Source organism: Penicillium lagena (assembly GCF_028827675.1).
Source record: "Penicillium lagena strain IBT 129212 chromosome Unknown utg000001l_segment0_segment0, whole genome shotgun sequence".
NCBI classification, from domain to species: Eukaryota; Fungi; Ascomycota; class Eurotiomycetes; order Eurotiales; family Aspergillaceae; genus Penicillium; species Penicillium lagena.
This window is the reverse complement of record NW_026623222.1, coordinates 5033201-5060507: the sequence shown is the minus strand read 5'-3', so window position 1 is coordinate 5060507 and position 27307 is coordinate 5033201. Positions and strand designations below refer to the sequence as shown.

General features: G+C 52.7%; 11 protein-coding genes across 11 annotated transcripts; 6 read left to right on the top strand and 5 right to left on the bottom strand.

Annotated features, from left to right (window-relative positions):
• Nucleotides 1-437: 437 nt before the first annotated feature.
• Nucleotides 438-4042, top strand: N7510_002236 (putative serine/threonine protein kinase; the record flags this gene model as incomplete). Its single annotated transcript, XM_056974163.1, has 2 exons — nucleotides 438-3417; nucleotides 3456-4042. 2 exons carry the CDS (start codon nucleotides 438-440, stop codon nucleotides 4040-4042), a joined length of 3567 nt encoding a protein of 1188 aa, XP_056839280.1.
• Nucleotides 4043-5320: 1278 nt separating this feature from the next.
• On the top strand, nucleotides 5321-6432 carry N7510_002235 (arabinogalactan endo-1,4-beta-galactosidase; the record flags this gene model as incomplete). The annotated part of the gene is made up of 2 exons (XM_056974162.1): nucleotides 5321-5647; nucleotides 5701-6432. The coding sequence occupies 2 exons, from the start codon at nucleotides 5321-5323 to the stop codon at nucleotides 6430-6432; spliced, it is 1059 nt and encodes a 352-aa protein (XP_056839279.1).
• A 1144-nt stretch (nucleotides 6433-7576) lies between these two features.
• crzA (putative C2H2 transcription factor Crz1) lies at nucleotides 7577-9808 on the top strand (the record flags this gene model as incomplete). The annotated part of the gene is made up of 2 exons (XM_056974161.1): nucleotides 7577-8780; nucleotides 8832-9808. 2 exons carry the CDS (start codon nucleotides 7577-7579, stop codon nucleotides 9806-9808), a joined length of 2181 nt encoding a protein of 726 aa, XP_056839278.1.
• A 536-nt stretch (nucleotides 9809-10344) lies between these two features.
• On the bottom strand, nucleotides 10345-12108 carry N7510_002233 (alpha-1,2-mannosyltransferase ALG11; the record flags this gene model as incomplete). The annotated part of the gene is made up of 1 exon (XM_056974160.1): nucleotides 10345-12108. The coding sequence occupies one exon, from the start codon at nucleotides 12106-12108 to the stop codon at nucleotides 10345-10347; it is 1764 nt and encodes a 587-aa protein (XP_056839277.1).
• Nucleotides 12109-12378: 270 nt separating this feature from the next.
• N7510_002232 (putative mitochondrial export translocase Oxa2) lies at nucleotides 12379-13377 on the top strand (the record flags this gene model as incomplete). Its single annotated transcript, XM_056974159.1, has 1 exon — nucleotides 12379-13377. The coding sequence occupies one exon, from the start codon at nucleotides 12379-12381 to the stop codon at nucleotides 13375-13377; it is 999 nt and encodes a 332-aa protein (XP_056839276.1).
• A 687-nt stretch (nucleotides 13378-14064) lies between these two features.
• On the bottom strand, nucleotides 14065-15925 carry ptcF (type 2C protein phosphatase ptcF; the record flags this gene model as incomplete). Its single annotated transcript, XM_056974158.1, has 2 exons — nucleotides 14065-14176; nucleotides 14235-15925. The coding sequence occupies 2 exons, from the start codon at nucleotides 15923-15925 to the stop codon at nucleotides 14065-14067; spliced, it is 1803 nt and encodes a 600-aa protein (XP_056839275.1).
• A 921-nt stretch (nucleotides 15926-16846) lies between these two features.
• On the bottom strand, nucleotides 16847-17278 carry N7510_002230 (uncharacterized protein; the record flags this gene model as incomplete). The annotated part of the gene is made up of 1 exon (XM_056974157.1): nucleotides 16847-17278. One exon carries the CDS (start codon nucleotides 17276-17278, stop codon nucleotides 16847-16849), a length of 432 nt encoding a protein of 143 aa, XP_056839274.1.
• A 1723-nt stretch (nucleotides 17279-19001) lies between these two features.
• On the bottom strand, nucleotides 19002-20615 carry N7510_002229 (putative FAD-dependent oxygenase; the record flags this gene model as incomplete). Its single annotated transcript, XM_056974156.1, has 2 exons — nucleotides 19002-20249; nucleotides 20337-20615. 2 exons carry the CDS (start codon nucleotides 20613-20615, stop codon nucleotides 19002-19004), a joined length of 1527 nt encoding a protein of 508 aa, XP_056839273.1.
• Nucleotides 20616-22197: 1582 nt separating this feature from the next.
• N7510_002228 (uncharacterized protein) lies at nucleotides 22198-23726 on the top strand (the record flags this gene model as incomplete). Its single annotated transcript, XM_056974155.1, has 6 exons — nucleotides 22198-22377; nucleotides 22457-22566; nucleotides 22632-22731; nucleotides 22798-22939; nucleotides 22996-23204; nucleotides 23274-23726. 6 exons carry the CDS (start codon nucleotides 22198-22200, stop codon nucleotides 23724-23726), a joined length of 1194 nt encoding a protein of 397 aa, XP_056839272.1.
• A 1492-nt stretch (nucleotides 23727-25218) lies between these two features.
• N7510_002227 (uncharacterized protein) lies at nucleotides 25219-25751 on the top strand (the record flags this gene model as incomplete). Its single annotated transcript, XM_056974154.1, has 2 exons — nucleotides 25219-25406; nucleotides 25472-25751. 2 exons carry the CDS (start codon nucleotides 25219-25221, stop codon nucleotides 25749-25751), a joined length of 468 nt encoding a protein of 155 aa, XP_056839271.1.
• A 46-nt stretch (nucleotides 25752-25797) lies between these two features.
• N7510_002226 (Zn(II)2Cys6 transcription factor domain-containing protein) lies at nucleotides 25798-27057 on the bottom strand (the record flags this gene model as incomplete). The annotated part of the gene is made up of 1 exon (XM_056974153.1): nucleotides 25798-27057. One exon carries the CDS (start codon nucleotides 27055-27057, stop codon nucleotides 25798-25800), a length of 1260 nt encoding a protein of 419 aa, XP_056839270.1.
• Nucleotides 27058-27307: the final 250 nt, after the last annotated feature.

The window sequence follows — 27307 nt, the reverse complement described above, 5'->3', positions numbered from 1 at the left end:
CTCTCTCTGCCTTCCCTCTCCCTATCCAAGCCGGCCGATCTCGCCCCAATACCCGTTCATCCTACCATCCTCTTCCCCCCTCACTTCGACGACACGACCGTGCTATAAATACTCATTCCATCCCTATTGTCGACACGTGCGGAAGTAGCAGGTCTACCTCGACTCTTTCTCTCTGCATCCACCCTCGCCGCTGTCCGGAACACGGTTGATCTCCGTCGCCTTCCTACCTGCATGCCGGTCGCCCCTCGTCAAGTTCAGCGAGAGTAATGCCGGTCAACTCGTGCCTTCCCACAGAGCTCATCATCAGCTAGTCGTGAATAATTATTCCACCCCCCAAAACACTATCCACGCGAGGAAACAGAAGGATGGTCCACGGCACCCCCGGCACCGTTGGCTCGCACCCATAACTTCCCTCCGAACATAAAAAACAGTCGAACATGTCGGATCATCGGTCCACGATAGCTGGCCTGGAGGACTCCGACCGGCTCGCCACTGGGAATGGCCATGCCTCGGGAGACCACCCGAAGCGGGACCTGAACAGGTCGGACGAGTCCTTGCCGTCTCTATCCGCCGCCTCAGGCGACAGGGCCGATGCCCGACCGGCCGTCTCCAAACAATCGGCCGCCAAATTGCCGCCAGCGACCGACACAGCCGATGCACAGGGAGGCGCCCTTCGTCAGGCCTTCGCTCACGTTTATGGTCTCTCTCGGTCTTCTTCGGCCCGCACCTCCACGAGCTCTCTCCAGGCTTTGAACGAAGATAGTGTGGTGGATGCCCGATCGGAGCATGGCAGCGCTGGGCGCAGCCCCCGTCGGTCTTCACGACACTCTGAAACCCAGGGCGACTACCCAGTGTATCCCGACCAATCCTACGCTAGTCTACAGTCCCAGATTCATCCAACATGGCAACCTCCACACCTACGGTCGCGGAGCTCCTATACATCGCCAGTAGAAGCCATCCCTCATGTGTCGCGTCCGCGTGTCTCTCGCACCGCGGGCAATACTCCCGTGTCGAGCCCAGGACTGTTCTCGATGCGAAGCTCACGCATAACACCACCGCTGGGTTCAGACGAGGAAGGCTCCCTCGGCAGCCCCTACCTCCACCCAAGCCACTTACAACCGCCGAAAGAAACGCATACCGTCGAAGTGGATCGTGACTTGGTCACGGGTAACAAGGTCATCAATCAATATGAGATCCTGGAGGAGCTTGGACGTGGTGAGCATGGAAAAGTCAAGCTCTGTCGGCATGTGACCACCAAGCAGAAAGTGGCCATCAAAATCGTTCAGCGGTACTCCAAGCGGCGTCGGTTAGGCAAGCTGGGCAACCCGGAGGATAAGGTCAAGAAAGAGGTCGCTATTCTGAAGAAAGCGCGGCATCCGAACGTGGTCAGCTTGCTCGAAGTCATCGATGATCCCAACCAACAGAAGGTCTACATCGTGTTGGAATATATCGAGAACGGTGAGATCATCTGGCGCAAGAAGGGTCTTCGAGAGATTGTGCACGTGGACAAACTCCGGTTCGAGCGCGAGCAATCTGGAATCCCCGATACCCCGGCCTTTTTGGAAGAGAGCCATCAATTTATCCGGACCGCTCAGCATCTGCGTCGGCAACGCAGACGAGCACGTGAACGCATCGAAGCGCAGGCTGCTGATGCGCAAAAGGGGCCCATTCCCGCCTGGAGTTTGGAGCACGGTGCGGAGTTGTCAGATGAAGAAGAGGAGGGTGTTGGTCTTGGACTGGGTCTCGGGCGGACGTCCACCCGTTCGACGGCCATCCTTGACGAGAATTCCCCGAGTGCCTCCTTCTCTTCCACTCACGAGTCCCTGGCTGCGGTCGAAGGCAGTATGTATGGCGCCTATGTCGATTATCCGTTCGAGAGACGCTTCAGCACTGCATCCAGCAGCTTTGGATATGCTCCTTCCGAGCCGGAATGGTCTGCAGATGGAGATGATATGTCCTATGTCCCCTGCTTGACCATTACCGAAGCCCGCAACGCATTCCGAGACTCTGTCCTCGGGTTGGAGTATCTTCACTACCAAGGGATCATCCATCGTGACATCAAACCCGCCAATTTATTGGTAACCAGCAGCCACCGCGTCAAGATCTCTGATTTTGGCGTCTCATACCTGGGTCGACCTATTCGAGATGACGAGGAGGAACAAGTGGACGAGACCGGTGCGGCTGAATTGGATGATGCTCGCGAGTTATCCAAGACCGTTGGAACCCCCGCCTTCTACGCTCCGGAACTGTGCTACACCGGCGACGATTTTGTCGAGACAATCGGATCCATCCCAAAAATTACCGGTGCCATCGACGTTTGGTCTCTGGGTGTCACCCTGTATGGGATGATCTTTGGCCGTCTGCCTTTCGTCTCAGATGATGAATACAGCATGTTCCAGACCATCGTGAAGAAAGAAGTCTTCATCCCGCGGAAGCGTCTCGTCCCTGTCGTCAGAGAGGAGTCTTCCACTGTTATTCAATGGAACCACCGCAGCAATGATGAGCTAGCCTATGAGGAGATTGATGACGAGCTTTATGATTTACTTCGTCGGTTGCTGACCAAGGATCCGATCAAGCGCATCACTCTGAAGGAGATCAAGCACCACCCTTGGACCCTTCACGGCCTACCCAACCCCCGATCGTGGATCGAGGAAACAGATCCCGGCTATCAAAGCAAAGGAAAGAGGATCGAAGTGTCGAACGAAGAAGTCACCAGTGCTGTCAGCAAGGTTCCTTTCATTCAACGGGTTCGGTCCAACGTGGCAAAGTGGTTTGGAGGTCGGTCCAAGGACAAGGAATCTCGCAAGCGAACATCGAGTACCACACCATCTTCGGACACGCTATCTTCTGCCTCGACGAGCAGTACTTTCGGCAAAGCCTCGCAGGACAGCCGCCGGCACAGTTTGCGAGGAGACGAGGAATTCTTTCGGCCACTCAAGTGTGGCGGCCAAGGCGAACACCCCCTGGCTCAAAGCGTGACGGCCAGTCCAGTAGAAGAAGGAGAATGGCCTTCGTATTTCGATACCAAGACTGTCCCTGAGCCCAATGCTACTCCAGCTCCTATCCTGACTCCACGTCCGGGACCTCCAAGACGCGCTAAGTCTTCCATGTCGACCGCAGAGTCTGCAAAGACTGTCAGGCAGTCCAGTTTCGACACGACCCCCACAGTACGACCGCGCACGGGCAACTCCTCCATTATCGAAGCTCTGGGGACTGGCAGTCTCGGCGGCCTCTTCAGTGGATCTCGGCGGATATCACGGGGAATGCAAAGTGGCAGCCGCAGTCGGCGCTCATCCCCCTCTGGCGACTCGACATCCCTGGAAGGTGTGGATCGTCACGCAGAGCCAAGCCTTGCTGTCAGTGTTGCTTCGGCGATTGGCCAAGTGCGAAGCAACGGTCTATGGCAACACGAAGCCGGTGTCTCCGCCAAGAGCCCAGGGCCTCCTCCCCCGCAGCCGTGCATCGGCGCAACCGATCCCAGCAGCTAGCGGGCAAGTCCTCTGCGGAATCATTAACCCTCACCAAAGAAGCGCTTCTACGGCGCCGGCGGAGCGACATCGAACCAGGTGTTGACCGGGGTCCGTTGGCATCTACAGTCGAAAGCAAGATACAATCAAACGTCTCTCTCCATTTACCCCCGGCTCCTCCACTTCCGGATCCTGGATGTCCCGTCGACCCTCCCGGTCGTGGTCTCACCACCTCCACACCCTCCGCCGCCACCATCTCTTCCTCTTCTGCCGATGATTTCACCAGTGGCATGTCTCAAAGTGCTTCTCATCCTAGCATCCCCTCTGTTGTGTCTGGGGCTTCGTCTCTTTCTGGAGATGGCTTCTTCCAGGACAAGAGTTCTGATTCCTCGACCCAAGTGCCTTCTATCCTCCGCACTGGTGAGACGGTCAAAGCTCATCACTCGAGTACACTTCGCCCGTCAGAGGATGACGAGTCAAGGTACTACTGCGATGACGAGGATGAGGGTGATTCAGAAGACGAGGTTCTTGTAATAGGAAAGAAGAAGCCACCGGTCAAGACTGGGAATAAGTGAGCGGTGTCGTTGCGCATGCACGGCTTGAGCCCTCCGGCCTCTTTACATACTCCCTGCTTACCACCTCTCAACATCCCTCACGTATACCACTACCATCCGCACCACTCCCACATTTCCTGTATACTGCGAGGCCGTTGTATATCATCTCGATTGCCCTTTTTTTCTTGGCTTGCAGGTTTTCTGCCGCGCCGCATACCCGGTACCCATGATATCCTAGAGCTTGTTGACCTTCGTTTCTTCTATATGGCTTGTACATATAACATTCGCATGGGTGGCATTTACATCTGCATTTCTCTCCGCGTGTGTGTGCCTTCTTTCGGCGCTATCTGATGTCCCCAGATGCGTTGGATACATCTGCCACTGTTTAATTCGGTGACATGACTTGAAGATGACACCACACATACTCACCTTGTCTCACTTTATCTACACATGCCTCGAGTTTCATTTTGGGCCGGCTTTTTGACTTTTCAAGACCGTTGATTACCTACTTCCATGTAATGTTGACACTAGGCGGGGTTCTTGGGAGTTCTTCATTTCTTTCATCTGTTCGCGTCCTTCGTGGCTGAGTTATGTTTCAGCAAGAGGCGTGGCCTTTCTCTCATGGGAGGATTGCCTGTATGATTTCCATGATGCGGTTCTGTTTGCTTAATTGCTATGTATGGGTGGGAGGGTGGCGCGCGGAGGCGTATATCCGCGATGAGATTTCTGTCATGAAAATGAATCCAGCATTTGAAACAATAGTGGTCTTATCTATCCTCTGTAGATGAAAATGTGGCTTCGCTAGTCACTGAGGATGTTCTCCGGCGGAGTTTCCAGTCACAAGTAAATAAACCCTGCCCAGTCGTCCAAGCAAGTTCTTCAATCGCATTTTTCATATCCGTCTCCTTAGCTCTAAGCTACGTACCTTCGATGATTGTTCCTCCACCAATAAAAGCCCTAAGCACATCCCCCCCGACGGCAAATATACGGAGAATATGCCCAAATTAGTCTTATGCAGCAGCCAACCCCACTCTTCGAAGCCGGAGAGTGCTGAATATAATCGTGCTCTACTATAAGGAGACGGGGATCCTTTCCCCACCGGGAATCTTTTCTTCCTCTGATCCGATGTTTCATACCCAGGTTGGTTAGGGGATACACGCGTGCGGAAAAATTCCCTTGTTCTTTGCGGGGACCCTTCAGCTTGAATCAAATCGAAATATAGAAATGGAGGTCCTGTTCCGGCGGTTCTTCCATTCTCCATTCTCCCTTTGTGTGTATCAATAATTGACAACAACCCAGATGGTCTCCTCAACAATCCTCCTAGCCGCTTTGTCGGGCTATGTATCCGCAGAACTCAGCATCCGCGGCGCAGATATCTCTTCCTTGCTTGTGGAAGAAGATGCAGGCATTTCATACAAGAATCTAGACGGGACCACACAGGCCCTGGAGGTTATTCTAGCTGGTGCGGGTATCAACTCTGTGCGCCAGCGGGTGTGGGTGAACCCCAGTGACGGGTCGTACGATCTCGACTATAATATCGAGCTGGCAAAGAGGGTGCAAGCGCAGGGGATGACGACGTATTTGGATTTGCATTTGAGTGATACGTGGGCGGACCCGAGTGATCAGGTCAGTACCTAGACCTCAGGAAAAAAATTATGACGCTGATGTTGATGAAAAAGACAACGCCCTCCGGTTGGTCTACTACGGACATCGACACCCTTACCTGGCAACTCTACAACTACACCTTGGAAGTATGCAACACCTTCGCGGAGAACGATCTCACCGTGGCGATTGTGTCCATCGGCAACGAGATCCGCAACGGCCTTCTCTGGCCACTGGGTGAGACAAGTAGCTATTCCAATATCGCGAGTCTGCTCCACTCCGGCGCATGGGGCGTCAAGGACTCCAACCTGGCCACAACGCCCAAGATCATGATCCACCTCGACAACGGATGGGACTGGTCCGAGCAGGAATATTTCTATAACGAGGTGTTAGATAGCGGGTCCGACTTCGTCTCTTCGGACTTTGACTACATCGGCGTATCATACTACCCGTTCTATTCGAGCTCAGCAACACTCGCATTGCTGAGCACGAGTCTGAGTAACCTGCACTCAACCTATGGGAAGGATGTACTTGTCGTGGAGACAAATTGGCCATACTCCTGTCCGGACCCGGAGTATGCGTTCCCGTCCGGCTTGACGAGCATCCCGTTCTCTGTCGCTGGGCAGCAGACATTCCTGGATGATTTGGCGAGCGTTGTAGAGGGCGTTTCGGGGGGATTGGGCATTTATTATTGGGAGCCTGCTTGGGTGAATAATGCTGGGTTGGGGAGTAGTTGTGCGGATAATTTGTTGTTTAGTTATACGAATGACGAAGAAAGGGCGAGTCTGAGTACACTGGGAGAGATATAAGAGAGAGACCCAAGGGTGTCGTTGTGAGGGTTAGCCCCATTTAGTTGCCTCTTTTGCGAAATCAGAGAAATGTGTACGCTGGGACTATTTTGCAGATCGAGTTAGTTGATCAGACAATCGCTGACTCTCTAGCCAGCGATAGTGATGAAGTAGTACAGAGAGGGCTACATGTGGTAAAGTCTATCAACTAAACAGCAAGTAGCTGTAGCTACTATAGTTACCCCTATTATGATTGTGTTCCATGGTCCGAATCAAAAGACCGGACTGATGTATCCTGCAGCTGTGCTCCGCAAGGCACACGAGTCTGCCTCGTTAGAGCCTCCGCAACAAGGCTAGGGCTGATGCCTGATGCGTGGGTTAGATGCGTTGGCGCACCTCAGCTGGGTGGCTGTGCAGAGCTAAGGACGGTTAGCCGCCCGCTTTTTGCCCACTGGCCAACTTGTCCGTCGGCTAGTACGTAGTAGGATCACTGTTCGAAGCACAAGGACCGAAGACCAAATCCTTGTTATTAATTGGCCTATGATGATCTACTGTATGTAAGTATACATACTGGGTGTTCGCTATCTCCTATCGATGTAGCTCCATAGTAAATGTGGGGAGATCCATCGGACAGAGCCCGGGCAAAAGTAGTTGGTTCTGCAACTGTTTGCTCCCTCCCGTAGGGCAGGGCAGCTGGGGCCAATTCCCTGAGCTGCTTAGGCACCGTCTTTTTCGTCGTGTCGATCCATCGGGCCCCCATGCGGATCTGCCAACTATTTGGAACTCGGATACCCATCCCACGGTGGCACTGCAACTGACTAAACCCTACTAACTCCCGGGGTCTTTTCTGCTATCTCCTAAGCGCCGAGTAGTCCATCTCATCCATACTTTGTACTCGCGCCAGACCGCCTTGGGCACGTGCAGACCATTCATCCATCTCGATCTTCCCTGCAACCCACACACACTCGCATCTCGCCTCCTGTCTGCCTCACGTACTCTCCTTCTCCGATGCCCGCCCAATGACGATGAGCCTTGCGCGCGATAGCTGACATCCCTCATCGACATCCGCCACTCCTAGCACCTCCTTATCGCATATAATCCTCCTCTAACCCCTCTCCGCTGGACACGGATCGCGATTTGACGGATCATAAGCGCTTCGCACACCATGGCTTCCCACGACCAAGGCCTTGGATCGGCCACCTCTCCGGGGCGCAGTGTTAGCCCGTCTGGCCAACCCCAATATCACGATCCTTCAGGTGCGCTTGGGGTGGACCCCTCCATGTCGACTTTCTCAGCGGCCCCCGCGTTCGAAAATAGCAACCCTAATGCGGGAGGTGACTCGTACAACTTCTCCGCGAACTACCTCACTGGAGCACCGCAGAACTTCCCTCCCTCTATCAACACAAGCAACATGCCCATGTCCCAGTCGTTCGAGGCGAGCTTTGTCAATCAGCTCGAGCAGTCTTCCGCTGGCCTACGCTCAATGCAGCCCGACGAGAACTTCTCCAATCTCCTCAATACCAACCCCTCGGACTTCGAGTTCGGCTACCCCAATCACAGTCCCAACAGCGTCAACGATTCCGAATATGACTCGTCCTTGCTGCTGGATCCTCAGATGCAACAGCGCCAGCAGTCCATGAACCAAGCGGTTAATCCGGCCGACCTGGTCAGCCCGGTGTCCAATGCCTCTGTTTCGTCCCAAACGTCACCACAGGACCAGCACCACTCGTCGCCTGGCGCAATTTCGCCTCCTGGCTCCACGCCGGGCACCTTCTATACCCCACAACATTCGCGCAATACTTCTTTAGACCCGTCGGCGGCAAACTATTTGACCGCCCAGCCAAACCACGATTGGCAGTCTGTCATGAGCAACACTGCCTTTCAAGGTCACCGAAGAGCGCCTTCGGAGGTGTCCGAGGTGTCATCAGCCACTCATTCCCCATACCTCTCTCAGCACGATTTTGATAGCCTTGATAACAACACATCTCCGTCGCTGGCACCACAGAATGACCCGGCTCTCTATGATAATGCATTGGGTATTGAGTCGTTCACACTTTCCGAACAGCAGCAGCAGCAGGGATTCAGCCCGCTTCACAGCCCGTATATATCGCCGCAATTGATGCCTCAACAGGGAGGAGATGTGGTGCCGAATGCGCCTTATCTTCCGGGCAACATGAATCCCCAGGCCCCTTCGGCGGGGTCAGACATGTATGGTATGCCCACCGATATGGTGGGCGACATGGGGCAGGCATCTCAGATGGCACCCCCGTCGATCAATGTGGAGTTTGCTCCTCCTTCTCGAATCCCGAGCTTTGGGCCGTCGAGGCCGCCGGGTGCAAGCCTGGACTCGCTAAGCCCACCAGCAATGCGTGAGTTATTTCTTCCAGCATCAAAATGATCAATAATAACCTTTAGTCCAGGATCCCGTATGCGCAGTAAATCCGACCCTTACACACACCCTGCCTCCCGTTCACGGTCACCCGCACGTTCGGCATCCAGTCTCGAGCCTCAACCTTCCACCTCTCCACGATCCCTCTCCCCTCTCGGTTCTACAGGTGGTCAATCACGCAGTAGCCCCAGCTCACGCGATACATCACCATCACGAGCCAATCGACGTCTTTCGACATCTTCGATCGACAGCCGGAATTATATCTTGGATCTGGCCGATCCGCAGCGCCCGGGCGCCGTGCCTGGCGACTCCAAGCGAGTTCAGAAGCACCCGGCTACATTCCAGTGCACACTGTGTCCCAAGCGGTTTACCCGAGCATACAACCTGCGGTCTCATCTGCGCACTCACACAGACGAAAGGCCCTTCGTGTGTACTGTCTGTGGTAAGGCATTTGCGCGGCAACACGACCGAAAGCGACACGAAGGTCTGCACTCGGGAGAAAAGAAGTTCGTCTGTCGGGGCGACCTGTCGAGAAGTGGACAGTGGGGGTGTGGTCGACGTTTCGCACGTGCAGATGCTCTTGGCCGCCACTTCAGATCTGAAGCCGGCCGCGTGTGTATCAAGCCACTTCTGGACGAAGAATCGCAAGAACGCGAGCGAGTCATGATCGAGCAGCAGCAGCAACAACAGCCTGCTGGTCACCTCCAGCCGGTCCCGCAGCCCCTCGTCATGCCCGGCGTGCCTGGTATGGATGGCCAGTCTTCAGGCAACTTTGTTCTGCCTGCCGCGCTGCTTGCTCAGTACCCTGCACTTTCAACGCTGCAATGGGATCAGATCTCCGCTGGAGCAGATGATCCCAGTGATATTGGCGGTCGAAGCAGCTTTGAAGCCAGTTCAGGTGGTGAATTTGGCTTTGACGAAGACGATCTCTCCAGCGCGTCTGGGATGGGTGGCAGCTACGGCGGAAACCAGGGGAATATGTATGCCGGTCAGGGATGGACCGGATGACACGCCTCCCTCTCTATATCTCTTTTGGTTTTTTTCTCTTCCATCCTTTTTTTCCCTGTGTTTTCATGCCTTTTATATAGAAAAGGGCACCGGCGTTGGGTACAGGCCTGGGTAGGAGATTCCGCCATTGGTCGGCGAGGCTTTTTTTTCTTCATTCGTTTGGTCTTTGATGATTCTCTTTGACTTGGCACCTACACCGGCATTGCAACTGCCTTCTTTTTGATTGGGGTTTTATTTTTGAACTGCTTTCTCTTGGAAGAGCCCTTGTCATAACGTGTCACGATGCATTTTTTGATTCCCTTCGATCATACCCGAGTACTTTTTTGGTTTTCTGTTGACTCTATCATTATTGGATTTTAAATATGACGGCAGAGTCTATATACCTCGTTTTCTCTCTGCTCAACCCGACACAAGATTACCAAGTTACGATTTTCGAACTACAAACTACTTGTTCCGCCATGTAGCTGCCCTTGCGGTGGTGTGATATGGTGTAGATGCGCCTCGTAAGATCTAACTGACAGACCCTGTTCCCGACACTACCTTGATGCATCAACAAGCTTCTGCATCTGATTCAACCATTTGCGCGAGAACTCTTCCTCCGTGAACCTGCGGGCCGAACGGCGAGCCCGCTGCCGCATAGCGACTTTTTCCGACTGTGGAAGCGAAAGAGCCGCCTCATAAGCAGCGGCGAACTGCTCCTCCGTTTCAGCATGGAAGCCCGTCGCCCCGTCGCCGAGATCGACGACGATGTCCTCCCGCGGTCCGCCGGAGTTATGCGTCACGCAGATGAGCCCCGCGGCCTGGTACTCGACAACACAGATGCCGAAGTGTTCGTTCCACATGGCGTTGACGCCGACTGAGGCGGTGCCGAGGTGCGAGAGCACGGCGGGCCAGCTGGCGTCGCAGAGGAAGGTGGTGTGGTCGCGTATCTTAAGTTCGTGGGCCAAAAGCCGCAGGTTGTAGATGTGGGTTTCGTCGGGGCTGGATTGGCGCACGGAGCCGATCAGCACCAGACGTGCAGGCGGATAGCCTGCGTATTCTGGGTTATTTGCTCGGCCGTGGATGAACCGTGCGAAGGAACGCAGGACGAGCGGATGGTTCTTCTCGGGCCGGAATTGCGCGATGTACAGGAGTACCGGTTGACGGGTATTCTCGCTTTCCGCGTCGACTGTGATGCTCGATTCTAGCTCGGCCACGCCGGTTGGTGGGAATACCACCGCCGGCGAGAATGCTGTTCCCGCTCCGTCGGTGTTGTTTGCACCACTGCTCTTGCTATTGCCCCAGAGTTTGCGAATATGCGCCGCGGTCCAGGACGAGTTGCACATGACGACGTCAACGTGGCGCCCGACCCAGCCGTACAGCTGCGCAAAAATCTCCCAATACCGCCGCTTGATTGCTCCCTTGCTTCCCGTGCCTGCTCCAGAATTGACCCCCTGGACTCCGGTCTTGTCATCGAGGGAAGCGATCATATCTGTTGAGATGGTAGGATAGTGAACATAGGCGCCAGTCGGGACCGAGGGGAAAAGCCATTTGCACAGAGCCAGAGTAAAAGCGAAGCCCATGGTGTCAATAAAGATATCCGGCACTAACAGCGTGAAAGCGTCGTAGCCTACGACCAGTGATCCCAACGACTGGCCCAGCAGCGTCATGTACGGATATGAGCTGGCGACAACGTACTTGCGCGTCGTCAGGTATAGCAGCACCACTGTCGGCGCGTGCAGCTTGATGTTGAATCGATTCTCCACCCGCTCCAGCATCGTTGTCTTGTTGACCTCGTGGTCGCCCGTGTAGATGGCGCAGATGGCCTTTGGCCAGCGCCTCTGTGTCGCGCGCACTGCTTCCCACAGCACCCGCTCGCCACCTCCGCCAGCATTACTATATCGTTCACCGTCAGTCTTTTGTGGTGCATCATAGCTCCCAAAGAACGTAACATACCAGAAAGGATGGAAGAAGCCGACAACACCGTCCCAGTCGTCTTTCTTCCCTTCCTCCATCCCAGTAGCACCACTATCGCTACTGCTCGAAGGCCGCTCCCCGGTATCCACTTTCTCCCAATCTTCTTCGTCTTCGACCTGGCTGCGCGACGCCGAGTTCTTCGCCCGCGAGGCCCGACATTCCTCCTCCTCCGATCGCGCCCGCGCGATCACGTATTCCCTTCGAGAACGAGTGCGTCTCCGAATCAGCCAGCCCACTCCACGGAAAATGAGTGCCAGAAGGCCTCTAGGCAGTTGAGGCAGCAGCACCGCAATGGCGGTGAGTACGAGGAGGGCGAGTATGGCGTGGGACAATAAGGCCAACATGGCTGGTTGTTGTTGTTATTGTTGTGGATGAACAGCCGTGTTACCAGCGACTGCACATAGTAAGTCAGGTAAGTGAGAGTGAGAGGAATAAAGAGAAAGGGAAGGAGCAGAGTGAGTGAGGGGAGGAGGGGCCGCAGGGTATCATGATCATCGGAGCACCGATATCAGTTGACGTGTTGATGGAGGGTCACATGATATCTGGTGCCTTTCCTCATTCGCGCACCCGATTTACTTTTTTGAATTTCCTCCATCCCTGTCCTTCGTTCAATCATGAATTCCCTCCGCGCGGCACACCCTCGCGCAGCTCGAATACCGCCATTGCTGCCTCGCACGCAGCAGATCCGCCATTTCCACCCGACCAAGCCCACCCGGGTCCTGAACGAAGTACTCGATGCCTCCACCTGGTTTATTCACGGCGTCCACACCGTGTCACACCTACCATGGGTCCTATCAATTCCCCTGACCGCCGTCATCATCCGGACAGCAGTCGCTCTGCCGCTCCAAGTCTACATGAGAATCCACGCCCGTAAGGAGCGGGACCTGCTCCCGCTCAAATATGCGTGGAGCAAAGTCTACAAAACCAAAATCATGGCCGAGCAACTGCAGCCCGGCGAGGCCACGAAGACAGTGGAGAAAAGACTACGGCTGGTTAATACCGTAATGCACAAACGCTGGGGAATCTCCAGCCACTACAAGTACACGCCGTACTGGCAGATACCAGTCTGGATCGCGGTCATGGAAGGTCTGCGCGGCATGAGCGGCGCCAAAAACGGAATTCTCCCATGGGCTCTGTCGTTCTTTGATTCAGAGAAAACCGCCGCCGAGTCTCTCCATCTGACCGTGGAGCCGACGCTGGCGAACGAAGGCGCGCTCTGGTTCCCGGATCTACTCGCGGGAGATCCCACGGGACTCTTGCCGGCTGCGCTGGCAGCTTCGCTCATCCTCAATATCCGGAGAGGGTGGAAGACCCCGCAGCCCGCAGAGATGGCCGATATGCCCAAGTTATTGATGTTCCGCTCCGCTGCATTTGCCGGTCTGAAGTTTGGTCTCCAGGGACTGTCGCTCCTCATCGCATACTCGGCTTGGCTTCAATCCCTGCCTTGCGCCTTGATGATCTATTGGATTACCAGCTCAAATGTCGCTACGCTACAGACCTACCTTTTGGAGAAGTTCTTGTTTCCAGACCAGCCACTTGCGCCTTGGAGGGGTTTGCATGTCAGGTACAGCAGACCAGGTCAGGAGGATCCATTCCAAGTGAACATGAAGTGATTGCAGTCTGTGGAGGCGTCACTCTTCGATCCGGTGGATCCACTTCCAGTGTCACTCCGAGCTGGAGAGAGATGTCTGTTTGGAGATAACCACAGCACGATAGTTTATATTCGGCAGCATGTTCGCCACGATGGCTTTGGCCACTTTTCAAAGGCCATAACTGCGCCTGCCAGCTTCAAGGGCGGGACCTGAGGCATTCTCACTATTTACTTTCCGGACTTCGGCCTCCCGTGATAAAGGATAGCGACCCCGTCACCTTTTCACCAGGGTGCCCAAATTCACGGCTCACAGCTTTCGTTGTTGAGCCGAGGCAGTCTCAGGACTGAGCGCCCTTCATTCACCCCACCAAGTCGATACCTTCATGTATTTTTAACAAGATTTTTGGAAGATGTGAATGCGGGCATCTCGCGTTCCATGTAAATTAGGATAGATTTGGACGAAAGAATCGTGTTCATAGATGAATCATATTAGAATGTATGGCGCTGGAAACGCTCACCAGGCAGAAACATCTGCCACTCAGAAAAGTCTATTGCACGAAAACGACCATGGGAACAACCCAGAAGATCAGAAATGAAATGAGCTTGTGGTATCTGGTCATATATCCTTGATCCAAATGGAAAGAAAGGAAGGAAGAAAGAAAGAAAGAAAGAAAAAAGACCGCCTTGAAAGATCGCAGACAACACCATCTCAGAGCTTGGGCTTGGGATTCTCCTCGGACGCACTCGCTTCCTTGTTTATCTCGACGGTGCGAGAGTCGGTCCCCTGACCGAAGAAAATGACCTCGACCGTGAGGTCGTCACTGGAAGAAGAGGTTAGTGAAAGGGACAAGAGGTAATGGAACGAAAGAGAGAACCCACCGGTATCGACGAGAGTAGGGGCTGGGTAGCGTCAACAACGCACACACCATGTCCTTATCTTTGCCGCCCATGGCATTGCGCACCAAGTGCGTAGCCACATTTTTGTCTTCAACGACAAAGCGGCTCGCAGCATCCGGAATGGCATACTGCTCTTGGCGAATAGGGCGGCGCTGGCCCTCGGTCGAGGCATGGTCCGCTGCCTCCACGGGGAGTTGCTTCTTACTATCAAAGCCAAGCCAGCTGGACATCCAAGACTTGCTGCTGCCGCCGCTAGATTGCTGCTGCTCGATCCACTGGCCCACCAGACCGACGACCTCCTCGTTGCTCAGCATTTCCCAAAGACCATCGGTGGCCATGACGACGAAGTCGCCTTGCGAGGGATCAATTTTGGTGGTGGTGATGACGGGTTCGGCGGTGACGTAGGGAGGCGTCTTGAGGAGCGGGTGGGGGGTCCGTCCAAAGAATTGCCGTTTGATCTTGTCTTGGACGTCTTTGGTCCATTTGTAGGCGGCATCGCCGAAGGAGCGACTGGGTTCCAGTTGGCCCAGGATTCGACCCCTGGCGACGACGTTCGGTTCGCCGGGGTGTTCCTCGCGCAGCCGCTTCATCTCAGAAGGAGTCCCGCCAGTCTGGTCCTCGGACAGAGCCGTGGCGGTCCACTTCCCACTGGGGCCACGACGGCCCAGAACGGCGCGCGAGTCACCCGCAACGGCGACCTTGATATTCTGGGACTGAGAGTCGTAGAAGCTAAGAAGCGCACATGACCCAGACAGAGCAGGCGCAAGGAGCTCGGCAGCGACCCGTCGAGAGTTGGACTTCAAGACCTTCTCCACGCTTTCGTTCACGATGTCATGGTCGAGACGCACGAAGGCTTGCTTGATAGCCGCGTCCACAGCCTCGGATGTCGGAGCCAGTGAGGATGGGTTGGTCGCGGCGGCCTTGTAGGTGGAGTTCAATTCGCGGGCGACGTATGAAATGAGAACATTGCGCAGTTTGGCGGAGGTCGTCCAACCCGAATGACCATCGAACACCGCCCAGAACATCCAGTCACTGTTCGGCTCGCCATTCCGGGCAGCAGCCACAGACGACGGGACCTCAACAATCTTCTCGGCATGGTCGTCTTCAATGGGCGAATTGCTCGGAACCTGGACGATATCGTAGCGGACAACACCTTGGCCCCGATTGACAAGATATGACTCCTCGTTTTTCCGAAGCTTCTGGGTAGCTTGATCGGGGGTCAACATCTCGAGAACCCCACGATCCGAATCGTCGGTGGTTTTAGACAGCGGCTGGTCGCCAGACAACGTTGTGGTGTAGAACTGGTCGTTATCCACCAGCAGAGCACGTCGCGGAGGCTCTGTCGGGCCCTCGGCGTAGGCAGATGCGATCGCGCTGGAGGCAAACCCTCGAAGCTGTGTTGCGATGGATTGGGGGCTGCGGTCGCCTTGATACGCGTACCAGGCCCCGGAGGCGACAGCGGTTGAGATAACGGCAAGGGAGAAGTTGCGAAGATACATGGAGGACTGCAGCGCGACTGGCACAAAGGAATAGGCACGTTTGCCGCCAGAATAAGGCCGCAGACCACGGACCTGGTTGTGGGAGAAGGACAGCGGGCACGGCCGTTTACCGGCAGCTTTCCATACTGGTGCACGCCGAGCAGTACGGAAAGCCTGGATAGCAGCCCGACGCATGGATTCTGCGGGAGGTGGAACGACAGGGAGATGGCCCAGCGATGCGGGACTTGACGAAGGATGCCTCTAAGGGCAGAACGAGCTCAGGTGCTGAGATGGGAACAGCGGGCGTGGTGTGGAAGTGTGATGATGCTGTAACGGTCAAGTTTCCCTGATGTAATGTATCACGTGGGGTAGCCCACACTGTATTCGGACCAGTCCCTCCTTTGTCTCTCGCGCCTTGTTTGGAATCACCCACCACCCTCAACCACCAGCACCATGACTCGCCGGGGAAGTGAACTAGACTCCCAGACCTGCTCACGCATGTGCGAGCTCAAACTCCAAGGCTGATCATATACCCGCCTATCCGAACGCTTCCCAGACATACCAGTTGGGACTATAAAAAGCACAGTTCGGTGTGAAAGTTCGCGCGATAACAATGTTTCCAAATCCCAACCAGGGGCACCAAAAAAGACCTCCGAAGACGACCTTGCGCGGATCAAACAACGCGTATTGGAAGACCCGGATGTGATGATCAAAGCCTTACTTGCAGTAGTCGATTTCAAGTGCCATCGACGGTCAATCCAGCGACTATTACAGACTGATAAAAAGCGTAAGGGACAACAACGCCAACAGCCTGATATTAAACCTAAGGATGTAAAACATCCACTTGCTTAGAGCCTTTTTTTCTTATATCTGAGTGGATCTTTCTGTGCACAATCTTCTGTATTAACTATTAACATTACCATCATGTACCCATCCAAGCAAGCACCATCACCCCGCCATTTCTCCAAAACAGACATAATGTACAGAAAGAGCTCATTGATTTCATTATTAGAGAGAGCCAGGGAGAGAGAGCGAGTTTCGGTATCCTCGGCTCAAATCAGTCTCTATACATTATCAGCTTTTCTCCCCCTCTCCTCTCTTGGGTCGTTCCCGCATTTATGGGAGAGCGGCTGGGGCATAGCTCTGATCAGGCTTGACGACGGTTCCGTTCACAAGCTGCGTGTCCTTGTAGCCGGGGTAGATGATCTGACTGGTCGGGTTGTCGACAACGGCCAAGGTCGTGAAACCATTACCCTTCCCGAACTGGCCGCTCCAGTTCGAAGTGATGGTATATTTGCCGCAGGTAGAAGGGCCTCCTCCCACAATCTGGGAGGCATCGCTGCCCTTCTCAACATAGGTGCAATCGGTGGTAGCGCCTTTGCCGATTTCGATGCCAAAGGTCCAGGTGCACTCAGTGTCGGCGGCGTTGCAAACGCGCTTCATGTCCGTTATGGTCCACTCAGGGCCGGAAGCCATCATAGACACAGGGGCGGCCAAGACTGCCGATGAGGCGAAGAGAGTCGACAGGAGAAGCTGAGTGAACTGCATGTTTGCGGTATCGGAGATGATCGAAGATCGATGTAAATATGCTTGGATGACGAATGTTTGTACTGTGGAAGGCTTTGGTTTGTGAATGATATCAAGAAAAAAAAATATGAGCATCAGCAGAAGGAGGGAAGGTATTTATGCCTTTTCTCAACCCCATTCAGTTGTTGATGGTGCCACGACCAACGACTGGATCAACGACTTAACGAGGCATAGATCATCACGATCTCTTTGAGGTTTCTCATGATTACTTTGCAATGTCTCCTCAAAATAGATATCACTGGAACTAGCGGATGTAACACTACAAAGGGAACACATAGAACATCCCGCGCTAGATGCGTGCTGCGCATGTCTTGGGTACCTATTGTACCACAAGTGAGACAGTCTGAGCCAGTCTCCACTCCATCCCGATTTTCTATTTTCTGCCCTGCAATTCTTGGCGTAGGGGCCCCCTAGTAGCCGCTCCTTTACTACTATTCATCAGTCCAGGATTAACTACTAGTAGAGTCTAGCGTATTCTATAAAAGAATCAGGCTTCCAGACGGGCAGATGAGCTACACAGCCAAGCGCATTAGACGGGTTTGCCTCACGACTTGACCGCTTGACTCTTCCCCTCTCCCCTTTCCAGGACAAGCCTCACCCGGTGCCGTTCGTCTATTGAATTTGAATTATATGCAAGAGTAAAGAAGTTTCGATTTGTTATGAAGGATAATCGACCTTATTATTGGTTTATGTGCCTCTCTTGCTAATGTCGCATGCTGAGATCAATATTGCCTGACTACAATTAATGAATCTTTTTTATAAAACCATATCGTTATACCCTATGAAATCGTGCCCAGATACCCTCATTGTCATCGAGTGTTCGATCGTTGATAAGTCACGAGAAATATGCAAGAGCTAGCCAGTTGGTGAGTGTGAATTGCTTCGACTGTAACATGATGGGGCAATATCTGCTTGGCGGGTACGATGACTCACCTTGGGAGCGTTCGTCGCTAGATCCGCTGATCCAGATGATGAGGACGTTGATGGGCTGCAAGTTCGTTGGCTTGACGTAAACAGTGTGCAAATTGTGACTTTGGCGAGAAGAGCGACGGGTCCGACAAACAGGTATCGAGATCGTCGAAATTGTAATCGGCCCAGTTGGTATCTAGAAATCCGCGCGCTGCCAAATCTCCTGCGTTCATGGTAGCACCCGCGAAGTGATGAATTTATAAATTTAGTGCATGCCTGGGACAGAAGCCAGCCGATAAAGGTTCCTGAGGACCCTCGTGTCGCTAATCCAACTTGGGTCGTTGTTACTCTCGAGGGTGTTTCACCTTCATCGATGTACAGGCCAGGTTTTTCCGATAAGTAGTCGCAGGGCGCTTCGATCATTACAGTCGCGACCGTTACTGCCTTCCATGTCGGAAACATAGAGACCCTCTTTCAAACCCTAATCACATGAGACACTAAACCTACCGGGAATCGTACGTAAAAAGCCATTTTGTACGTATTCCGAAAGAATACCAGATATCATATGACACCAGTTTGAAAATATAAAATACTAGAAACATGGAGACCATGCAAACGCAGCAAACCACCGACAATCTATAGAATTTGTCGACAATTCTCTCTGCATCTCGCAGTTACTTCCCTGCAGAGGGCCTGGTGCTTTCCTGGGTGTCCATCTAGAGTCAAGTTGGTGGATAAGACGGTGCAAGTACAAATCGCAAGACCCCTTATACATCTATGCGATGGGAGCGTAGAAGCTGAACTTGCCCTGGGGGTCGTACTTGTGCTTTAGAGCCCGCAGACGCTGTAGACGCCACTTCTCACTGCCATAAATCTGCTGGGACGTCTCATCTCCGTAAGCATAGTTGATATAGGCGCGGATGTCCTTGCGCCCTGTGCCCTCGAAGAGGATGTTGCGAAGCTGGTTACCCAGATTGGCTGCCTTGCGCTCAAGGGTCGGACCGGCAGGGATGTAGTTGATGAGCGGGGCGGCAAGCAGGTTCTCGCTACGGAAGGCGAAAGCACTTGACTCGCTATCGATCGCGTGAACACCTTCAACAGAGTAGCCCTCGAACATTAAGATCGAGTTATTGAAGGCGGAGGATCCGCGGATGGCGGGGGCGTAGATATCCCACGCCTTCTTCTGGGCAGGAACGTTGTATGCTTGGAGGTAGATAGGGAAACGGGGGTTGGCAAACCCGGCCTTCTGGCATGGAGGAGACGAAAGGGCGATGCCGGTCCATGCAGCTAGGTCCTTGTAAGTACCTGCTTTGGGAGTGACGGACAGAGGTCCAATGTCGTGGAAGGGCTGGGTGTAAACCGAATCGACGACCTTCACGCCCTCCTGGATGATATAGAATACAATGACGGGGTTGTTAGGGTCGGCATCGGCATTATTCATCCAGTACGACCAGTTCGTCACGCTCACAGACTGCGTGCCGTTCTTCACAAGGTAGTCGTTGGCGGCTTGATAGACAGCCTCGACCTTATCACCGCTGAAAATGAGGGTCTCGATCGCCCAGTCCTTATGTTCGATATCGTAGACCTTGGTTGTAAGAGAGGTCACGATGCCGAAGTTGTGACCAGCACCTTTCATCGCCCACCAAAGGTCGGAGTTTGAGTCGACTTCGGTTAAGGTACCGTTGGCAAGGACAACATTCATGGAAACGAACTGATCCGAGACAAGCCCGTGGTGACCCTGAAGCCATCCGTGTCCACCCCCAAGCGCGGGTCCCAGAAGACTAACACATTCACAGGTTCCAGTGACGGTCTGCTTTCCCGCAGCCCAAAGCTCGTCGGTGACCGTCTTGGCCATGGTTCCTCCACCAATCTTGGCCGTCTTTCCATCTTTAGCGACCTCGACGCTGCTAAGCTGGTCCAGAGAGATGCCGACACCGTGGTCCATCTTGCCGAGCGAAACGAGGGCACCGTGCACACCGTTGTACGTGAGAAAAGGAAGGCCCTTCTTATTAGCATATTTCACCTATACCATTGCCGCAATTAGCATCCTCCCTTCCCAGTTGTTCTAATTGCCCCCCGATGGATATAGACAACAAAGAAAAAGACTTACTGTCTCAACAACATCATTCTCCGTACCGGGAACGACAACGACGTTCACCTTCGGTTCTGCCAGAACAGACCACCGCGTGGTGGCATTCTGGAAACCGCTCGAGCCGGGAAAATACACCTTGGCAGTGCTCGAAAGGCTATCCCCGAGGGCCGTCAGGTCACTATCGCCTCTTGGGCAGTGGCCCTCAAGGTAACTGCAGGCGCCAGGCAAGCTATGACAAGCCGAGGTGAAAGCCCACGCCGCGACGGCAGTGAGCACCTCCAACTTGAGCCGAAACATTGTTCAAACAGGGATATCTAGAATCGACGAAGAGTGACAAAAAGAGGCAAGCAAAACTCAATATTGCTCAGGTGGGACCCTCTGCGTGCAATTGCCAGAAGACGTCAGAAGAGAGCGCGGATAGGCGGAGGGGTCTCTGCAAGAATCCCTGCCAGTTCGGTTTCCTGGGGCGAAAGTTCTCAGGAACCAATATTTATTGCATGTAATGTACGTGAAATGCGAATGTACCCTAGAGTGTGTTGGGTTAAGAGGCCTTTTCTTACACTGACCTGGTATTAATCCTGAAAAAAGTCTCAACTGCATAATTAGGGGCATAAACATCGCCCCCTTGCACGGTCTTTTTTATTCGGCGCTTTGAGCACATGCATTCCAATGTGGCTGATGGAAATATCTCCCCACTGATGCTCGTAATTCTAACCAAGTCTTCTTGAAACTCTACTCTGCAATAGATAATTCTAAATGGAAATGTGGCCGACAGATTCCTCGTGTATACGCTAATGCAGGACCCATATAAGTGGCGAGGCTGAGGTTATGTTACATCCGGTATCAGTCCGCATCGGCCCCCTTATTAAGCGCAACCCGCCGATCTGATCTGGATCATTAGCCTCTCCGCTCTGGCGTTCCATGGGTGAAACGTCCTTGGCTGCATCCCGGTGGGGAATGAGATCGAGGACCACGAGTTGGCCCGCCGGAAGCTGTGGGGCAACCCATCAAGCAGCCGACATCTCCATGGCCGTCTCGCAAGGGTTCCAGAATCTCGCTACTGGGTTCGCTATATCTTGGGTCTTAGGTGTTAGCCCACTGATTTAATATTGAAAGTGCGGTTCAAGTTGAGCGAAATAGGATTTCATTTGTGATATTAGCAACATACAGGCAAGAGTTCTATGTCCCTTCCGAGATATCCGGTATCACCGGTACTTCAGGGTGCGTTTTTGGCAATGATGCCGGCTATCACTAGTTGGACCCGAACACATGGTAACAACCATGCATGCTTTGCAAACAGAGATGTGGAAAATACCGAATAGGATTTGCCCTTCGGGAAAACCTCCAGTTACAACTAGAATTGGCCCTGGAGTGGAGCCTCGCCAATGACCTCAGCCCGCCCGCCTATTCCAACCGAAACTCTGGTAGATGGTTGGTTGCTATGTCAGTCTGGTTGATCCAAACCAGTTGAACCGAGAAAATGGAGGTGATCCTTTGCGAACGGGACCTTGGTAGATCTCCAGAACCTTGGTGTTGGCCGGGAATCGCTTAAGCTTGAGGAAAGGAAACGGACCCCAAATTTTCGTATCGTGGGTTAGAAGGATCATACAATTGGTCATGCGTCGACTGCCATTCGGTCAGTCTCGTTTATTGTACTACGTAGAAGTTCTCTTCTCGCCCTACTGCTTTACCTAACTTCGGTTTCCACGATCAAACGGCTGTTCCGTGGAAGCGCCGCTCGTTGATTGAAGACAAATGAAGGTGTGAATCTCGCTACGAATGGGATGAGAACAGGGCGCTCTTCTGAACTTCAGACTGTCGTTACCTCATCTCTCCGCTACACTGATCCGATCCCACCAACCCACGGATAATAACCAGCATGGTATTCGGCCTGCAGGCACGGGATGCTGCGAGCGAGGCTGCTTACAGGACAACGGTTGAACTGTGGACGCTATATTCAATTGGCGTCGCTGTGACGATTCTAAGAACATATGCTCGAGTGAGAGCCGTGGGCTTGCGGAATTTGCGACTTGACGACTATCTGATATGGGTCGGAGTTGTGTGTGCCGCCAGTTGATCCTGTAATGCCTTGTTCACTCGCTGATTTTTATTTTCTGAAGATATTCTATACCGCGCAGACGGCGCTCGCATATAGTGTGGGCAATGTGGCCCAGGGACTCGCGAATAACAGCATGACTACAGCGCAACGGGCTACGCTGTCTTCCAGCAGTCCAGAATATCACGCCAGGTATTCTTTGTCCTCGTCGAAAAGACGAAAAGGTGGTACGACGCAATGACTAACAACTCGACTAGGGTAATAGGCTCCAAGATTCAAATCGCAGGCTGGACCACGTATACGGCGCTGATCAATTTCCTCAAACTGTCTATGTTGGCATTCTATGTTCGCCTTATGGTATGCTTTCCCAACGGCTTTTCAAACGAATGATACATCGCGATGGATAACTGATATAGAAGACAGGAGGGACTAGGTCGTCGGTATCAAATTCCCATCTATGTTGGGTTCTTGTTCGTGATCACGAGCTTCCTCGCGAGTATCGTTACGATTTTTGCGACATGCAGGCCATTCCACAAAAATTGGCAAATCAACCCAAACCCCGGCAGTCAGTCTTTCACCTCATCTTGGTAGCTCCATACCTGCTAACGATGTTTTCTTCAGATGTGTGCCAGCCAGCCATTGCCAAACCGGTCATTGCCGTCACCTTCGCTGCAAACCTCCTCACCGACCCGTACCTTATTTTCATTCCAATTCCCATGCTTTGGAAATCCAGTCTGAAGCTTCTCAAAAAGATTGCAACGACCATCGTCCTCAGTGCTGGCGTCTTTGTTCTTGTCTGCGCAACGCTCAAGAGTGTTTTCTTGCTAGTAGTGAGTCTTGATGCTCTCAAATCGCGCCTTCACATAGAGAGCTTTTACTGATGTTGTCACTTTCCCCAGGAACCCGATGATGGCGCACAGCTTGCCGACGAATGGGGCACCCGAGAGACTTTCGTTGCAGTCATCACCACCAATCTCCCGATGGTTTTCCAATTGTTCAGAATCTGGCTCACCAAGGCATTCGGCAGCAAGTTCCAATCATCTCAGAAGGTAAATTATAAATCGCCTTCGGGCGGTTTCCGAAGCATCGTCGGCGGCGGCGATTATGCCAGTCGCAGGGGTTGCGGGCCCCCTAGTATGGAGCCTATTACCATCGACATGACGTTTACTGAGAGTGAGGAGCGGATGATGGAAGACGTTAAGATGCAGAGCTTGAGGCCCTATCCGGCACCTGCATCTGATACCCCCTCCTCGGGCGCAATTGTGGTCTCCAACCAGATTGATATCACGCATGAGACTCGCAGCAGCCATCCCAGCGACGAGGCTATGCAAGACACTCGTGAGATATGGTAGCATCAGGGCTTTAAAACTAAAATTAGAAGTAATGTATGTTTCACGTTCCATTGCCAACCATTCGATTATGTATTTGATCTTTTAGTGTACATATATTGCCTGACGGTCTCTTGAGAATAGAGCTATCACTTTTTGATTGTTTAGATAGGGTCTAGAGTGACTCTTGTGTGATGATCCTACCCTACCTGTACGTTGACCCTATGCATCGGATGTGTAGCACTTTCGTGTAAAATACATTACGCAAAGGTCTCCTCAACGTCATGTAAAATACGACGTCTATCCTGGGAAACTGAAATCGAACACCGCCGTATAACGAGCAGTGATTGTGGCCGATCGTGGGCCGCCTCGACAATTGTGAAATGCATATTCCCCCAATCGCTTCGGTCAACCGCTCCGGCAGGTCTTATGTGAACATCCATTGGGTTGCCCTACAGCCGGTGCCGGTAGGCAGCCACATTAGATGATCCTTGTGATGAGTGTAAGGAATCGACCTCGGAAATAAGCTTGTCCAGATTTCTTGAGAAATCGGAGATATGACCATAGAGAGTTAAGTGGGGCGTTAACTGCATTGAGTAAGGTTTCAAACGTTGTATCCTTGCTATAGTAAATAGACTCGTGTAAATCCCTTCATAAATCACGCAGAAGATTGAAGGTTAGAAGACTAGTTCATAAATCTACCGCTATATCATCAACACGTAAGTTTCCTGATGGCGACCCTAATGAAATCAAATAACCCGTGATGTCCATATGTTTTCTGGCCCTCTTGTTTGCAGGTCACGTTAGTTATCTAGATAATCGAGAATAGACAGGGACACCACACGCCTTACTAGGGACAGCCCCGCGGAAATACAGCATAGGAAGGATCAGGTCAGCGACCAAATGATCGCCAAAACTAGGACATAATGTGCCGCAGCCGGAGTGGGTTTGCCACAGAAGCCTCGACCACAGTATACCTTGACCAGTTTAGCCACCGGTCCACCCGTCCGCCTCCTAGTGGTCAGAGGCCCTCTCTCCCCAACCCAAAGAACAAGAGAACTATAAGGCCTTCAGCTGCAACTATAGTAGGTCAAAATCACGCTTCCCAATGTCTCACGTCTAGTCATAAGGGTGAGAACGTCGACTTCCCCGCTGAGATAGTCGAAATCTCGGGGCGAGGGACCATAATGCCTACAGCTCCAGACCCACTTCTTCCCTTTTGAGACTGTCAGTAAACCCCCTATCATAAATACTGTTATAATGAAATTGTTCATATGCTGGGAACAAGTGGTCTGGATCGGCTCCCCCAGTGGCAGGCCGCTGCCGTGGTGGATTTGCGGAAGAGGTGCGGAGGAGGTGCGGAAGACTATTAATAAGCTGCTTCCGCCTCTTTGAATGGAAGTGTAGTGGAAGCTTGGTGGAACTGAAGGGAGAGGATGTATTTAAACCCTGATCGGAAAGCACCTGTTTGCCTTCATTTTCACTGTTCGCCACACTATCTAAGTATCATTTACAAATGCTAAGGAGCTTTTTCAAATTGAACTACCGCAACACGCCACACATTATGGGAAGCCAAATGGACCATCATCCCACTCCTCTTGGAAACTGGCTTGAAACCCTCTTCAACAAGTTGTTTTACCAGCCAGATGATGGACTATGCAAAAAAGCGATGGAAGAAGAAATAAGCCCTCAGTTGAAAATTTGGTAATCACTTCCGTATGGCCTCTGCTTGTGGATCATCGGTCAATCTAATATCATATGCCATGCAGTATCAACGGTCAGCATATGCCGAGGGAGAGCTATGATCGGGTGATAGCAGAGACAAGGCGTACATATAACATCCGTGTGCAAAGTAGCCGTGAACTGCTGGCCTCATCTGATGCAACAGATAAGGGTGTTGGTTCCGTTGCGCACATTCAGACTTTTACATTGGAGGATAAGAAAACAGGCGCTCAACGCAAGCAGACAAGTTTGACCATTTCTGTGATTGCGTCCGGTGATGGAGGGAAACAGTTGGTTGAACTGTCGGAGATTATGTTGGAGAACTGAGATTTCCTAGCCTCATGTTGTAAAGCTCAAATTGCTGTGGTCAGAGTTACGAGCCAATTTCGGGTAAAGTGAGACCAAATTCATGGAGTGCCTCTTTTCCTACCCAGTGACGACAGTAATCTATTCCCTTGATGAATCCCATCATTATCATCCCGAGTTCTTCCATATCTGAAGGTTGCGCTTGGGCCATATCGGACTCCCATGTCCGAAACCACACTGGAAGCAACAAGTGGTCCTGGAGAGCTGCCGTCCAGAAGTATTCGGATGGTGCAGCCCAGAGCGCCCGCTGTGCGTAGAAACTAAGTTCCGCAAAATCATGGTGGGAAGCATCCCAGCCGTTCTTGAGAAACGAATAGAGCCCTTCAATGGAAAACCCGACGATGAGGGTTCGTCGTACACATTCATCAACTATCCATGCCCACCATGCATCGTGTGCAGACCCCGTGTGAGTTGCATTTCTCAATGCATCGCTAACAGGCTTGGCATGGGACTGGAGCCGTCGTAGCCATCGATCCAGGACAGGCCCTGCTGCTTCGGCTTGCGATCGCAGCGCAATATCCCCATCGAATAGTTGAACGATCTGGTAGAGGCACAATGCCTGTACTGAAGCTAATTGCTCTGTGACTGGCATATTGTCTGACTCGTAGTGCTCCTTTACTAATCGTCGCGCCGCTTGGCTGATGCACCGGTTGACCAAGTGTTCGTTGTGACTATTTCTCATAGTATAAAGGGAGCACATTCCCAGAGCTTCTTGCATGACCGATGGCAAATGGAATGTATATAACCGCGCGTGTATGAACGGGATATGTCCACGATTTGCGTAGATACCTGGCCAGGACTTGAAATGCTTCACGGCCGAAATAATTCGTTCTTGATATATCTCACCTGCCAGGACACTTTTAGTCGGTGCCGTATTATCTGCCCCAACTTGGTCCGGGACCGCGAAGTTGTCGATATTTTCCATGATATCCGGCCAGTCCAGGTCATAGTCCGGGAAATAAGGGATAGTCGACCCAGTCAAGGTCAGACCCGCGGTAGCATTATTATATACGTCCAAGGGTCCGACAGCCATATTCACATCCGGCATCTCGGCAGCGGTGATCCCGGTCACACTCCGCGGGGAGACTGTCGACGTTGAGTCTTCACCATCTGCAACTTCAGCTACCACTACAGGTCTCGTGCTTCGCAGGTTCTCATATGTACACTCCAAGGACCGAACCCGGCAGCGATAGCAGGGGGAATTCAGGTCACAGCGTCGTTTCGCTTTCACGCAGTCTCGGCACGATCTCCGATATGGTGAAGGCATTGTAAATGCCGCAGACGAAAATTAGGAGAACGAGGAGGTCGTCTTCCGTCTGGAAGGAGAATAGCGGGAAGCGCCTAACCAGGAAGTGTGTAAGATTGCGGAAGCTCGTTAACGTTAACTCTAACATGATGAGTCATCCGTCCGTCCCGTTTGCCCAGTAACTAACACTCGTCTCCCTATAATAACTATTAATCATGCCGGCGTCCCAAAAAGGCCTAGCTTGTGAATCAGTATGATCTTTCAGAGTAGA